The sequence below is a fragment of the Xyrauchen texanus genome, chromosome 8, assembly GCF_025860055.1.
Source record: "Xyrauchen texanus isolate HMW12.3.18 chromosome 8, RBS_HiC_50CHRs, whole genome shotgun sequence".
Lineage (NCBI taxonomy): Eukaryota > Metazoa > Chordata > Actinopteri > Cypriniformes > Catostomidae > Xyrauchen > Xyrauchen texanus.
Window position 1 is genome coordinate 23,127,647 of NC_068283.1, and position 15,822 is coordinate 23,143,468.

Genomic DNA, 15,822 nt, shown 5'->3' on the forward strand with positions numbered 1-15,822 from the left:
GTGTGTTCTGCTATAACAGTCCATTTTCCTCCTCCTCTAGTGAAGGGCATCTCTGTTCCAGGTTATGTTCCCAGCTACCTGGACAAAGATGAGCCATGTGTGGTGTGTGGGGACAAGGCCACAGGATACCATTACCGCTGCATCACATGTGAGGGCTGCAAGGTGAGATTCTGAGTCCTTGAGCGATCTCAACACAATATAAATCTGTACATATTCATTCATGGGCTCCTTTATTTTCTCAGGGTTTCTTCAGGAGAACTATACAGAAGAATCTTCACCCATCCTATTCCTGTAAGTATGATGGCTGCTGCATCATTGACAAAATCACCCGCAACCAGTGCCAGCTGTGCCGCTTCAAGAAGTGCATCTCAGTGGGCATGGCCATGGACTGTGAGTGTTCACATACACATTCACATAAACTGCACAAACAATAAATAAATATCTAAATCATTTTCATAATAGTCATTAAAGACCCAACAAAATTGCTTGCCGTGCTTATTGAAACTGGAAGTTTGGGCGGGACATATTGAATGTCTTGTCTGGTGTTTCTAATTAGCCAATAGGATTTATTTGCATTACAACCATGAACCATGATTTGCTACTTGCTTGTTGGTTGCAGGGGAAGGGACATTCTCATTCTGAATTCATTTTGTAGATGTATATCTGCTATAGGGCTGCACAATTTTAATTGTGATCTGACCTTATGCAAAAGGCTTTGATTTTAAATAAATATATAAAAATTGTGCTCGAACTGCTGACTTCAAAGATTATCCGCGCCTATGAAAAAACTGTAATAATGCACTAAAACAAAACAGACAAGACACAGAGTGGTTCTGTTCTCCACACTCCATTTCATGCTCAGAGTAACAGATTTGCGTTCGTTAACATTTGTTTATGTGCACTGAGCGTGTTATATTTAAAGTGCTGCAGATTCACTTTAATATCACTTTTGCATAATTCCTAATATTTGTGTAATGATATGGGTATTTGTGGACAGAGGAGGAGATGTTAAAGGGGTCATGATATTAGGAATCAAATTCTTCTTGATCTTTTAACACATGGTTTCTGCAGGTCTGAAAAAATGTCTTTTAAATGTCTAAAATTGCCCTTTCAAATTAAGGCCTTAAAAAGGTCTTAAGTCGGAGCAACTAGACTTGAATTCATAAGCTCATGCTATTAAATGTTAAATGAGTGATTGTTTTCTCACTGCGTTCAAGTCATTTTATAGTGAAGAATAATTTCTAGGTAAAAACAGCCCCCATACCAAATTGGTGGTCTCTAGGACACTATAGCGCCACCACCAGTTCAAAAATGCACTTTTCTTTTGCGCTTATATTTTGAATAATTTGTCCTTGAAACAAACAAAAACTCGTATTGTTTATTCACTACTATTCCTTAAAATGTTGCCTGATATGCATAAACATTGGCTAAGATTAATCTCCAGACTGATCTACACAGAATAAACAATACAGAATTTAGATTTTTAATCTTGTTTAAAAGTTATGTTAACACAAATTTAACAAGGTCGACAGAAAACAGGAAGTGATCCTGTATTTCAGCAACAGTTTGTCGTATTGTAATGAAACTTGGTATGCTTCACCAGGAACATGACTTGAGGGTACATGTAAAGTTTGGAAATGACCGCATCACCTATGGGATGACCGCATCACCTATAGGTCAAGAAATGTAAAAAATTGCTAATTTTGCCCTTAACTTCTGAACTGTATGTCATAAAATCATGCACAGTGCATCCGGAAAGTATTCACAGCGCTTCACTTTTTCCACATTTTGTTATGTTACAGCCTTATTCCAAAATTGATTAAATTTATTATTTTCCTCAAAATTCTACAAACAATACCCCATTATGACAACGTGAAAGACATTTGTTTGAAATCTTTGCAAATTAACTGTTTGATTTTAAATAAATATATACACTGTATGTCCAACAGTCATATATAATGTTGCCCATATCAGCCATACTGCCCCTCTGGCAAATAGTTTTATTTCAAAAATGTAAATATCTTTTGAATACATTGTCATATTTATAAGAAATTTGGTATGCATCATTGACATCATGTCCTGAACATACATAAGCAATTTGGAGACCACGCCACCTGTAGTTCAAAAGATAATCCACACTTGTGTGCTAAAGCCAACTTTGGCATGTCTCTTCGTCGTTCTCGAGTGGCACAATGTGTACATTTCTGTAAATGTATAAATGACTGGCTAATCCAAGACAAAGGATTTAGATTGCAGAATCATAGGGAGGTTCTTAGAAAGAAAGAAAAGACAATCATCTACGCTCCTTTTGTTAAGCTTCTAGATTTAATTACCAAAATGTATTTAAATAAAATCTTGTTTTTACATGTTTGGTGGTGATCATTTATTTTTTCCCCAGATCGTTGAGGTATATTTTTGGGTGTTGTTTAAACACTATTCAAGTGAAACAGCAGTGTCGTACAGGAATATAACTGATACAATGGGTCTGATCTGCAGTGGCGGTGCTAGGGGCCATTGGCCACCCCACTCGCAATTGCTGTTTTAGTCATTTTGTTTTGGTAATTTTTTGGCACAATTTAGTTGCTTAGAGGGGAAATCATCTCTGTACAAACATAACATGTGTGCACACCAAGGTCGCCAAACCTCTCCGTCCTGGGTGTCATTGTATCCTATCTACTTTCTCCACATTGTGATGTCACACTGTGGTATTCATATGTATCTGACCACCTCCACAACAACACATCAAAGCCTACTTTACCTTATCACTTCCATAGCCCGCCCAGTAGTAGTGACCAGTCAGATGGCAAGTAGAGAGCTGGTCAGTGAAGAACAGAGAGACAATCATAACGGTGGATGTTTACTGTAAAGTCTTAAAGGAGAAGCAGCACAAAGACAGAGGGTCAGAATGATGGTGGAAAATTATCATGTTTTAGAAATATATGACTGTTTAGTCTGCAAATGTTTTTACTTATATTTTAAGTGAACTTCACATATTACAATAGTAAAAAGTTATGTCATGACCCCTTTAAAATGAGGAGCACATTATACAGCTGTTGTGAAGCTACACACAGAAACAAACAGTTGTCCACCTAAACAAAAGCTTGTTGGTTTAGAACTCTGTCTGGACCACATACTGTAGCAATTCCCCATGCAAGTGAAGATTTTAGTACAAAATATATTAAAATTGAATATTATAATAATGATAATAATAAATATAATATTCAAATATTACAATAATATAATATTCAAATTGAATGGGTTGAAAAAAATAATAAAGATGTAAAGTCACACAGTGGACAAAAACAGGTACACAGTATACAGTTACAATGTGAATATATAAAATATTTTTATCTGTTTGTTTTGCAGTTTTATTTATTTATTTGTTGGTTTGTGTTTGTGGCCATTAAAAAAAGCCTGCTTTAATAATCTATTGCAAAATAACATTGCATAATCTTGTCTGTCATTTTCTCTTGACTACTGAGAATATTAAGTCGAGTAATTGAGCGAGTGATTCATATCTCTGGCAGTGGTACTGGATGATTCAAAGCGGGTGGCCAAGAGGCGTCTGATCGAGGAAAACAGAGAGAAGAGGAAGAAAGAGGAGATGGTGAAGACATTGCACAATCGACCCGAGCCCACCATCTCAGAGTGGGAGCTGATTCGAATGGTGACTGAAGCTCATCGCCATACCAATGCACAGGGCCCTCACTGGAAACAGAAACGCAAGTTCCTAGTAAGAGGCCTGCTCTTGTCTGTATGTGATCTTCAGCACTTTTCAAAGCATGTGCAATTAGTATGTATTTAAATTAAAATGTCCATTTACTGACATTTACTTCAACTAGCCCAAAACCCTCAAGCTGTTGAGCCTTGATTGTACAGATGGCTGGATTTTCTCTCATTGTAGTAGCTAGATAAAAAAAAAATATAAAATCCAGCTCTCATTCCTCTGTCAGCTGTTCTTTTAAGAATCGTCCCAGTTGCCTCAGCAACAAGTACCACGTCGTTGAGCTGTGCATAATTCCTTTATCGTGACAACTGCGTTTGAATGTCAGGGGTCAAAACACATGTTACCTAGCAACCATATGAAGTGTTAGGCAGAGTGGGTAGCTAGGAGCATTGATAATGTTGACCAAAGAGCATGGATGACTTTATTTTCAAGGCAATGACTAATTCTCAATTTATATTCAAATAACGGCATGCTCAAACAAAACATGCTGGGCGAATGATTCACAATAAATCAGTTTGAGAATGGATGGAATGGGGATTGGATTGGATGGAGCAATGGATGATGGATAGATGGATTTTTGTTACATATCATTAGTACCATCCATCAGATATTTTTGATTTCACTACTATCAAATTCCTACATTTGTTTGTCTTCCAGCCAGAAGACATTGGACAGTCTCCAGCCCCCACATCAGACAATGACAAAGTGGACCTGGAGGCCTTTAGTGAGTTCACCAAGATCATCACCCCTGCCATCACAAGAGTTGTGGACTTTGCCAAAAAACTGCCCATGTTCTCTGAGGTTAGTCTCTGATGTTCTATAGTTTTGCATATGTAACCGTACAGTTCACTATGACCGAAAGGCCTTGCTCAGACAATGGTTATTCCACATTTTATTTTTTATAAATGTTGCTGTGCTGCATTATTACGATAACTGGGTGAGATAGAGGCTGCTGTGAAAGAGAAATGATCTTCCCAGCTCAAGCTGTCTGAGCCACAAATCTGTGTGTCTTCTCATCATTCACTATGTATGTGAAAGACTGTGTGTTTCATCTAGTTTCCTATATGTCCTTGTTTGTTATCACATCTGAGTAATAGCTTAATTAAAAGATCATTGGCTGTGATTATGGGCTGTTCCTCTGCTTTGAATCAGCTGTTATTTTGTCACTCTAATTGCTCCTGTGAAGACATAGTCACAAATCATCGCTTAGTGTCTTGTACACAGGAAGAATTTGAAGCTTCTTTTCTGCCACTAGTTGAGGAGAGGTGCTTGTGATTTTGAGTTTGACTAAGAATCCCAAAAGGCCATCATTTCTGAAATGGTAGATCTGTGAATGTCAAAACCATCCAGTGATCTGTGTGTCAGTGAAAGTTGTGCACAGTAATCTATTGTGTTTGCCTGTAAAAGGCACAACAAAAAGGATTTTCTCTGCTAACCTGGTTATGCCAGTTGTCCAGATTTTACTTGTCTTGCCAACATTTTCATTGGCCCCACCAAAAATAACATTTTCTTATTATATTTAACTATTTAGTAAAATATTTTTGTGTGTAAAAAGTAAAATTTTCATTAAATGTATTTTTGTTTTCTTGTACTTAAAATCTAGGACTGGGTAGAAATCAAAATATTTCTGATGCATTGTGATCTACATTTGAATGATCTCGATATCGATTCTTAAATCCCAAGATCGATCTTTTGTTCTATGTGCAACCCTCTACTACAGTGAGAGGAAATCGCTCACGTTTGCAACCAACGTTCGCACTATTCGACTAAAAATGTCTATGATTAACCACTGGCTGGTAAATGTTCATATTTCACTCACCAGTGATTGTGTAGTATTGTGGGGAAAACGTTCAGCGGCGAGGTCTTTCACTGCATTTTGAGAGTAAAAGTGGTTTGACTCATTCTGTGTCAAAAGACAAGATCTACGCAATCAATTTGTTATTAAATTATGTCTCTTTTAATACCCTTTCTGTTTTATACAGTCAGTTGTATTTAAAAATAAAAAAAATAGATATTTAATTCTAATCATGCATAGCACGGAGGTGGTAACGTTTTTCGGGACTCTCATTAAAATGCCCACTTCTGCAGATGCTCTTTACAGAAATGCCAGTTTTCTTTGAGAGACAGTTTCAGTTTTAGCATGTGTTCAACAAACCAATGTAAATACTTGTGAATAAGAACAATTATTCATTCATTAATTTTTAAAAAGCTACAAATATGACCAAAATGATGAAAAACTAACAAAATATCATTAGTGAAATGTCTATAATGTACCTAGAAGGTCCCCTGTATGATAAACAGAATTAGCTGGGAGAGAATTTCTTAAATTTTTAAGCAAAATGGACGGTATCAATGAAATATACCCATATGAATTTATATAAAATCAAAACTGGAAAATATTAAATATGGTGACCCATTGCTGATTTGTTTATAATTTTAAACCAATTCTATTCTTGCAAAATATTCTTGTGAATTTTGACCTTATCTATGTGATAACTTTACCTTGGTGACATCTACAACAGGTCAATTTGCAACAACGTTTACTTTATCACAGAAAACCAAATGTTTACATTTTTGAGACATAAAAACACATGTACATATAAGAAAATATAAGATATAGCTATAAGGCTGTACTGGGAAAGTGACAGTGCCGTCAGCTGGCCTGAAACTGTCTTTATGGCCCTGGGCCCTTGGGTCATCCTTACAGTGCTCAGTTGTATGCTTCATTCTCTGTTATTGGTGTACAGCTGCCTTGTGAGGATCAGATTATCCTGCTGAAAGGCTGCTGCATGGAGATCATGTCCTTGCGTGCGGCAGTGCGGTATGACCCAGAGAGTGAGACTTTGACCCTGAGTGGAGAGATGGCTGTCAGTCGAGAGCAGCTGAAGAACGGAGGATTGGGCGTGGTGTCTGATGCCATCTTTGACTTGGGCAAGAGCCTGTCACAGTTCAATCTCGATGACTCTGAGGTGGCACTGCTGCAGGCTGTACTGCTCATGAGCTCAGGTGAGATGGAGGGGGAGGCAGTGTTGCCAACTATTTTCAATGGAAAGTAGCTAAAGCCTGCTCGAAATGTAGCTAAATGTCGCCAGATGACGTCATGCGTCATTAGCATATTAATGACGTCATCGTGTCGTATTTGCATTCTGCCTAATTTGTCGGTACTGTAGCCTACTTCAGTTTATAATAACGGTTATCTCCCCTAAACCGTGCTCATTCTGTTTTTATATAAGTATATAGCCGAATGTCCAGTAAAACGGTTCTCAATTACATATTTTCTGTTAGACAACGGAACGGAACGGAATTTAGCTAACGTTACATGTTTATGAGTTTGAAGAAGGTTTATTGTTGTGTTTGGATAAGTAAAATGTATAGAGTCTGTAAATATATGATCTGAAGTCGGAGAGTTCAGAAACCGAACTGGAATGAACTAAAACTCTGATTAGTAGTGAATACAAGCGCATGCCAAGAAAAAAACGGTCAAATTAAATGTTTTGAATTAAAACAAAGGAGAAGGCAGCTGCTATGTGATCACTGATTGGTTCCTGCTAACACAGCGTGCACATGCGCAGCTCATTCATGTCTATGTCCGCTGGCGTGCAGTCAACGGAATGTGCTGCTCCTCTCAGCCGCTCACTGAACAGAGCAGACGCAGCGGGGAAGTAAGACCTCACGCTTGCAGTACTGGCGATATTTGGAAAGTTGCTAAGGTTTGTCCAAAAAGTCGCTATATTTGTCGCTAGTTGCTTTTTTGAAAAAATGTCGCTAAAGGGGTCTGAAAAGTCGCTAAAAATAGTGACAAAGTCGCTAAGTTGGCAACAATGGGGGTAGGTGATGAAGCCATATAAGTATGTGTTTTCTAAAAAGCTTCACAATAAAACATTTTTAAAGGTGGAATGTTTAATTTCTGCACCACTAGGATCATCAAACGGAATTGCAAAAACAATGACCCGAACAAACAGAGCAATGTTATGATAGCGGTAGCACCACAGAGCCACAGCGTTTACACTTTTCAGGGAAATCAACCTTCAAATGGCTTACTTATTCAAAATGAGTAAAAAGGAATAGTTCACCCAATTCAGAAAATTCTGTCACCGTTTACTAACAATGATGTATTTACCATTTTGTTCCAAACCCATAAGGCTGTGGACCACAAAAGATGAATTTATAAGAATATCCTTTTTTCCAAATGAAAGGAGATTTGTTCTTTAAAGCTTTAAAATAAGCACCATAAAAGAAACTTAATGTTAGTGCATAAGACACGTACACTATTTTAAAAGTCACATTTTAGTCATCATTCACTGATAACTGTTCCCTCTACCAAAGCTTTGAAATGGAAATAAAAAAGATGTAAGGACTACGACAATTGATGCATCTAGGCCATTTTCAGTAAATAACTATCAAATGGCTTCAAAAGACATATAGCGCCTTAGTCGTATAGACTACAAATTTTTATGATACTTCAATGATGCGATTTTGTCATTTTGGAGCTTGATAGCCCCAGCCCCCTTTCACTTTTCACCCTTTGCTCAAAAATTCATCTTTTGTGTTCCACAGAAGACAAAATTCATATTGGTTTGGAATGACATACGGGTGAGTAAATAATTGTCTTTACTGGGTGAACTATTTCTTTAACATATTAAGATGAGATTGAATAAAGTATTTGAACATTGCCAAATTTTCTGTTATGCCTTCTCTCTGAACCCCTGACACAGTTATTAATGTGGAGCACAAACTGATGAAATGTGTATCATAAATGCATTTTAAGTTTCTTTTTATAGGCGAGTTTGAAAAATGCATGAATGTATGACCAAATTCACTTGTTTCAATCTTGCATTGTGCAGATCGTTCAGGACTGACGTGTGTGGAAAAGATTGAGAAGTGCCAGGAGATGTACCTGTTAGCGTTTGAGCACTACATAAACCACCGTAAGCACAACATCTCACATTTCTGGCCCAAACTGCTGATGAAGGTGACAAACCTGCGCATGATCGGAGCCTGTCACGCCAGTCGCTTCCTGCACATGAAAGTGGAGTGTCCCACAGAACTCTTCCCCCCACTCTTCCTGGAGGTCTTCGAAGATCAGGAGGTGTGATCAAGTGAAAAGGGATCATGAATTTCTTTTTGCAAAGAATACCAGAAGCATTTGTTTTTTTCATCCTCATGCAATGCTGAACTGGAACATGTATTTGTTTTTGCACCAATGGTCCCTTGTCAACTTTGTCTGGGATTAGTTTTGGGAGTGTCGTCTACTCACATTGCGACCTCACTGTCAACTGCCATTCAGATTGCTCCCACAGACAGAAAAAAGCTAGCATGCATCAACCTACCTCTCATGCCAACATACCTCCCAACTTCAAAAGGAGCTTATTTTAAAAGCGTGACAAATAGACCTGGACAGTGAATGTTCCTCACTAAGGAGTCAATGGATCTCAATAGAGTGCTATACACCAGCTCAGATGTTTTCAACCGTCTTTGTTCCAGAAGTATTTTTCCCGTAATTTTTTTCCATAGGAATTTCTGAAAATTCTTCTTAAAAGAGTTCTAGAACATAAACAAAATCAGTCATCTCAGAGGTAAATCGCAATATTACAAATGTTGATTTGAAGCAAAAACACTTAAAAATTGGACAAAAAGACTAGATTACACAACTGGGAATGAACTACAATCCCATGAAGCATTGCAAATGATGTAATCCAATTAAAAAGATGGAAAAAAAATTATTAGTAAATTATTAATGTATAGAATTTATATAAATTGAAAGTTTATTGCAAAATATTCATATATTGTGTAGTAGTGTAGGGAGATGGACTAGATTACGTCATCCACAATGCTTCATGAAGTTGGAGGTCACCACAGAGCTCTTTTGGTTTGCTTTGTTGTTTCGTGATTCCCTGATTGGTAGAGTAGTTCTTCATCAGGAATTCTCCTATTAAACACAAATTTAAAAAAACAAGGTTGATAACATATGAACTGATTGTTTAAACAGACGCATATACCATCAATTTACTACCTCGGAGCTCACGGTAGGTCTGTATAAAAAAAACATTTTATGGAGAAAATCTATAGAATTTTTACTTCCGGAACCTGACTGTTGCACCCAGTAGCTATTTCAAAACGTGTTTAGGAAGTTCTAGCTGTTGTTGTAAGGACAGATGAAACCGAAAACATCATTAAACACAGACACTATTGGGCAAAACCTTATTCTACAAGAGAGACCGAAAAATAATGCTCATTTTCCTCAAATCACAGCAGTATTTTGGCACTCTGCTTCCTATTTGCACGCATTTAATATCTCCTATGAAAACATACCTACCTGTAGGCACTAATACACTCTGTAATAACATTAATATGTTGTGTGAACTTGTCCGGGTTCAAACCTTCTCATACCTCATATGCACCAGTATATAAACACATGTAGCAACATGTACATATATGTATGCATGCATTTAACTCTACCTGCACCATCATATCTATCCTTTTACAGTGCAGTGTATACAATTCTCATACCTTCCTACCTACCATATCTACCATGCATACATACCTGTGTATATGTGCCTAAGCTGAAAATCCTGTGACCTCATCTTCCGAGTAGCCTCTTGTTGCTTTCTGCTGTTTGCCTCCACATATGTTAATTCCTAGTCATGTGCATCTACTAATCTTGGCCTTCAGATATAAAAAATATAAAAGCACGGCCTACAATATGGTGGTACCATGCTACAGTCACGGTAAAACAATTGAATTTTGATATATATCTTCATGTACCATGATATTTACATGGTACGCCAAGTTACTTCAAAGAATAAAATGGTACTGTATTACCATGGCACCATGTCCAAATATCTATTGCCATTTTGGTACTTCTATTTAATGAGGCCTAAACCTGTGTCCTAAACAGATGTGACATGATAAAGAGACAAACGATAAAGCTTCCATGTCTTCCAAATGATAATCTTTTCCATGTCAATCTGAGTTGTTGTCCAAACCAACTGCGATGAGTGACAAGACGATTGTCGATTGATAGGTTTCTATTTCTGCAGCATGGCACTGGGTAGCCCTGCCCACATTGGTATGCTACGGATATTATACATCAAATGTTTTGATTGGCTGTTGTTGTGCTGCATTGCACAGCATTTCTGCTTTCAGTGTTTACAGACAAATTACTTCTCACTAAAATCTTCATGAATCTTAACTGGTTAGGATGCGTGCAAGTATTACCCCTACAATCAATCCAACTTGCAGTTTGTTTCTACATTACGAATTCACTTTGGCAAATGACCCCAAGTCATTTAGGAAAAGGTATGTTGCTTAAAAATAAGAATTTGAAATGGAAAGAGAAAGCTAAGGACAAGGAAAGTGGAAACTAAGGGTTAAATGGATGTATTTATAGAGTGCATCTTCACTGTTTTTAAAAGTGGGAAGCTTAAGTTCTTGACCGCCTCCTTGCAAGAGGAAATGAAATGAGTGTCACTTACCTCATCATGTCTTCAAACAGACTACCTCACCCCTCATCCATGCATTGTAAATCACATTCATACTCACCTGTCTACATATGCCTGCTTAAACCTGTAAATAAATGTATGCACATTTACACTAAGAAGGCACAAATTTGTTCACTCATATGTTTATATCCTGCTTGTCATCTTTCTTTCCATTTCACTTTTGTAATGTGGGACCAAGTGTCAGTATTGATCGCTGTTTCCGAGGACGTACCAGACTCTGTTTTTTCCTTATAGGTGTGGGTCAATTTCACTGTGTTGCAACAGAGCTAACTGAATGTAACAGATTCAGCAGTATATTTTGGTTTAAAGAGATACTTTACCCTTAAAATTGACATTCTGTCATCATTTACTCACCCTTATGTGGTTTTAAAGCCTGTATGACTTTCTCCCGTGGAACCCAAAAATTACTGAATTAAATTTCAGTCTGTTTCTCACATATAAAGGACCATTTGTATGATAATTTTATTGTGCTTTTAAATCCTTTATGAAGCTTTGTAATTGCCTAAAAAATGTGACCAGCACAATCTTCAGAATTTCTCCTTTTGTGCTTGTTCTACAGAAAAAGAGAAAGTGAAAAAAATTGGAATGACATGGAGAGTAAATGTGGATAGAATTTTCATTTTTAGATGAACTATTCCTTTGAATAAGCTCTGGAGAACCAGCAGAGGAAATTGACCACTGCGTAATGGCTCTCAGCCAGTAGGCCCTGGAACCTAATTTCTTGTCAGCCCATTTCTACTGTCCCTGTGCCTGCAAACCTGACCCATTTATGTGCTCTTATTCCAGTAAGAACTTTCATTCAACATTTTTGTACCATCGCTCCTGAAGCAACCATACCTCTTCACGCTCAAAGCCATACATGAAGAACTGTACATGAACTGCCCAGCAAATGACACAGCCAGACCCCAAAGCATCTCTTCAAATAGTTTAACCGGCTCAGTTTTTCTGGTTCAAATACATAGCAGGGTTTTGACCACAGTCAGTTGTCCCTTTTTACTGATACTCTGTGATGTGTCACTGTGACACAGACAAATACAAGAGCATACCGGACAAACTCACTGTGACTCAGCCAAACTCAGGCATGAAGCTCCCATCAGGCCTCAGGCCATGCACCTGACTCAGGCTCAATCCAATCCACCAGCACTGCCCACTGTCACAATCTACTGCACCAGCAAGTGTCAGCTTTGCCCTGTCCACAGACCATTTTAGTATTAAAGTGTAATCAAGAAGCCATCTTTTCTGGACATTCAAACTTTACAGCACTTTTATCAGAACAGTTCACTCCCTCACATCTAGCCACTATGGTTGTGTATCTACTGGCCAAGATCAACAAAAACAATCTTAAGGTGCTCTTGGATGACTTTTAAAGAAATCCTGAGATTTATCATGAGAAATCCACTATTGACCTGAATGGTCCTGAGCATGTTACGGTTCCAGTTGCATTTGGACATAAAGGAATGTTTGGGGTTCAATACAAGTTAAGCTCAATTGACAGCATTTATGGCATAATGTTGTTTACCACAAAAATGTATTCTGACTCCTCCCTCCTTTTCTTAAAAAAAACAAAAAGGAAAAATCTGGGTTACAGTGAGGCACTTACAATGGTGAATGGGGGCAAAAACAAAAGTATAGCCACAAAACAAACTATGTGCTTGTAAAAAAAATAGTTTAGTGTGATAAAATCACTTTCTAGACTTTTTTGTGTAAAGTTTTACAGCCAATTTTACAACTTTGTTACCATGACGATGTAATGTCAACAAACCCTAAAATAACTGTAAAAATTACTATTTAAACAACTTTATAGCTCAAATAGTACATGTGTTTTAACAGAAGAATTAATGCAAGTGCTTTTATAAAATGATAAGCTTCACATCTCTGTCTGAACCCTCCAAAAATTGGCCACATTCACTTCCATTTTAAGTGCCTCACTGGAACCTTTCAAAAAGAAATTGAGGGATGAGCCAAAAGTAATTTTTGTGGTAATCAACATTATGCCACAAATTCTGTCGATTGAGCTTAACTTGTCTTGAACCCAGAAAAAAATTTTAAGCACTGTTCGGTATGCCCAGGATTTCTCACCATTGTTAGCTAACTGTACTCAGGACAAAGAACTGTTCTGGTGAAACGTATTCAGTAATGTGGGGACTCATGATTGGTCACTTGCCCAGTCAGTCTATTCTTAAACCCAAAATATACTTCAGTCAGATGCAAATACTGAGCATACAGGATGTGTGCCGCAAATCTCATCATCAGTAGAGTGCTCGAGCACTGAATGCCTGCAGGCCGATTTTTCTAACCACGCATCTTTGAAAGCACATGTGCCTTAAATCATTTGCACGAATTAGTGTTCAGATGGTGGCAACACTCACATTTGAGCAGATTCTTTCAAAAAGAAACGCTAGATGTTATTGCTGATAAATAATAGGAGACAAAGGTTAAAACAACAGTAGATATGCACGTCAAGAGCGTGTGTGTGTGAGGAGGTCAGGAGACACCTACAGTCTGAAGCACTATAAAAACATCTTTATGGGTCAAACTCCTGAAGATAAATACTGTCTCATAGCAGTCATAGCACGCATGCGCAAATTGCCTGTAAATGCATTTGCATCAAAATCAAAGTATACTTTGGGTTTTATCTTGATTTTGCAGTACCACAGTGGAAAAAGAAACCGTATGAGCCGGGAACGATATGAAATGGAACGATGCCCATTCAATAGCTCTCTGTAATATTCACACTGGCCAGTAAATTCTAGCTGCCTCTGAATTCCACCAATCCCTTGTGAATGTTCACAGTCTAGGATTTAGTCAGTCTTATTTGAGGTCCAAAAGTTCTATAAATGTGTTTAAAGAAGACATGCCATTTCGTTTAGAAAGCTACCTGTCCTATCTACTGATGAGGAATGTAAAAAATAAAGAGAATACTCACTTTCTATAAAACAAATGTATTTACTGAAAAATGTCTTGTGAAAAATCATGCATTTTATGGACATATAAGACATTTGCAGATGAAAGACTTTATGCAAGTATGGTTTGGACTGTGCATTTTGGACAGTGATTGGGATGAAGAGGAGCAAATGTTCAAAGTGTGCGAAACTAAAGTTTGAACAAAGTTCATTTCAAACACTGTGCATTTTTGTACTGTGGGTGTGCAAGTGCTCCGTGTGGACAGCCATAGTGCTTCTCATGTATTTAGACTGGCTTTACACATCTGATTAGTATTAATGCTGTCTGTCTCCTATATCAAGTTGCTCTTGCAGTTATAAGTAGATTTTAGATATTCGATCAAGACAGAACAAAAACATCTGTTTTGTCAGCAGCTATTCATACCTTACATAGAAATGACACATGAGTGTGAGTTTGATTTAGAGCCACACTAATTTCTGCACATTTGTATAAATATTATTAAATGTTAAAGGGGTAGTTCACCCAGAAATTTTTATTCTGTCATCATTTACTCACCCTCATGTTGTTCCAAACCCTATTGACTGTATTTCTTCAGTGGAGAACACAAAAGGAGTTGTTAGGTAGAATGACACTTACTCACTTTCTTTGTGCACATGTAAAAAGATGCTATTAAATTGAATGGTCACTGAGACTAACATATTGCTTGTGTTCAACAGAGAAAGTAAGTACTATTTGTTTTAAAAAGTAGCCTTATTCTAGCTCATTCATTCTCATGATGAGAATTTGCCTTCATTTGCAAGGCTAGAACAATTAAAGTTGCTGATCTTAAGTCTCGGCCTGATTTGCTGTTCAGAAACCCAATTAAAACTGAATGAGAAAAGATGCCAAGATTTCTTTCCACCCAGAAAGAGACTTATCTGCAGCAGATCTTTATACAGAGTGCTGTGAATATGTCCATGACAGTCTTTCTTTGATAAGTCACTATAGTACCTCAATCTAGGCTCTATCTCAGTAGCTCGTCCTTTTACCATTTTAATCAGGGTCTAAGCCACAGCACACTTTCAAAAGCAACTATACGTGGCTGAAATCACACCCATCCTCAAAACAGGACGCCTATATCCTCTCTGAACTCTTTGGAAAGCTCTTTTGTGCAATATGACTTTTTACGGTCAACAAGTGACATAGATGTATTCTTTTGCTTTAAATGTATAGTCTACCAAAAAATGAAAGTGCTCTCATAATTTACTAATCTTCATCTCCAAACTTATATGACCGTATTTCCTATGTAGAACACAAAATTAGATGTAATACAGAATTTGTTTCAGAATGCCTCAGTCACTATTCACTTCCATTGTAGTTTTTTCTATACAATAAAAGTGAATGGTGAATGAAGCTAACTTTCTTTCGTAACATCGGTGTTCCATGTAAGAAAAAGTAATATGGGTTTGGAACAACGTGAATGTGAGTTAATTGTTTTGGTTGAACTATCCCTTAAACAATGCTTGTACCCAAACTTTCTCAACCATGAATAGTTCTGTATAATGACAAACACATTTTAAAAAAACTTGTATCACAATACAAAGCTTGCACAGTTGTTTATAAAAAGTATGTTTGTGTGTGCACTATTTCAATTTCTTGCTTGTAGACATGTGAGACTAATATAATGTATGTGCAGAACACGACTTTGGA

General features: G+C 37.3%; 1 protein-coding gene across 3 annotated transcripts in view; it reads left to right on the forward strand.

Moving 5' to 3' along the window:
- The window catches only part of LOC127647699 (thyroid hormone receptor alpha-A), a 48,764-nt gene extending 37,107 nt beyond the window's left edge, over positions 1–11,657 (forward strand). For all 3 annotated transcript variants that reach the window (XM_052132118.1, XM_052132120.1, XM_052132119.1), the window contains 6 exons: positions 41–162; positions 243–390; positions 3,528–3,733; positions 4,385–4,528; positions 6,475–6,733; positions 8,572–11,657. In XM_052132118.1, the coding sequence (XP_051988078.1) occupies positions 41–162; positions 243–390; positions 3,528–3,733; positions 4,385–4,528; positions 6,475–6,733; positions 8,572–8,822 (1,130 nt within the window). In that variant the 3' untranslated portion in view covers positions 8,823–11,657. The remainder of the gene's footprint in view (positions 1–40; positions 163–242; positions 391–3,527; positions 3,734–4,384; positions 4,529–6,474; positions 6,734–8,571) is intronic.
- Positions 11,658–15,822: the final 4,165 nt, after the last annotated feature.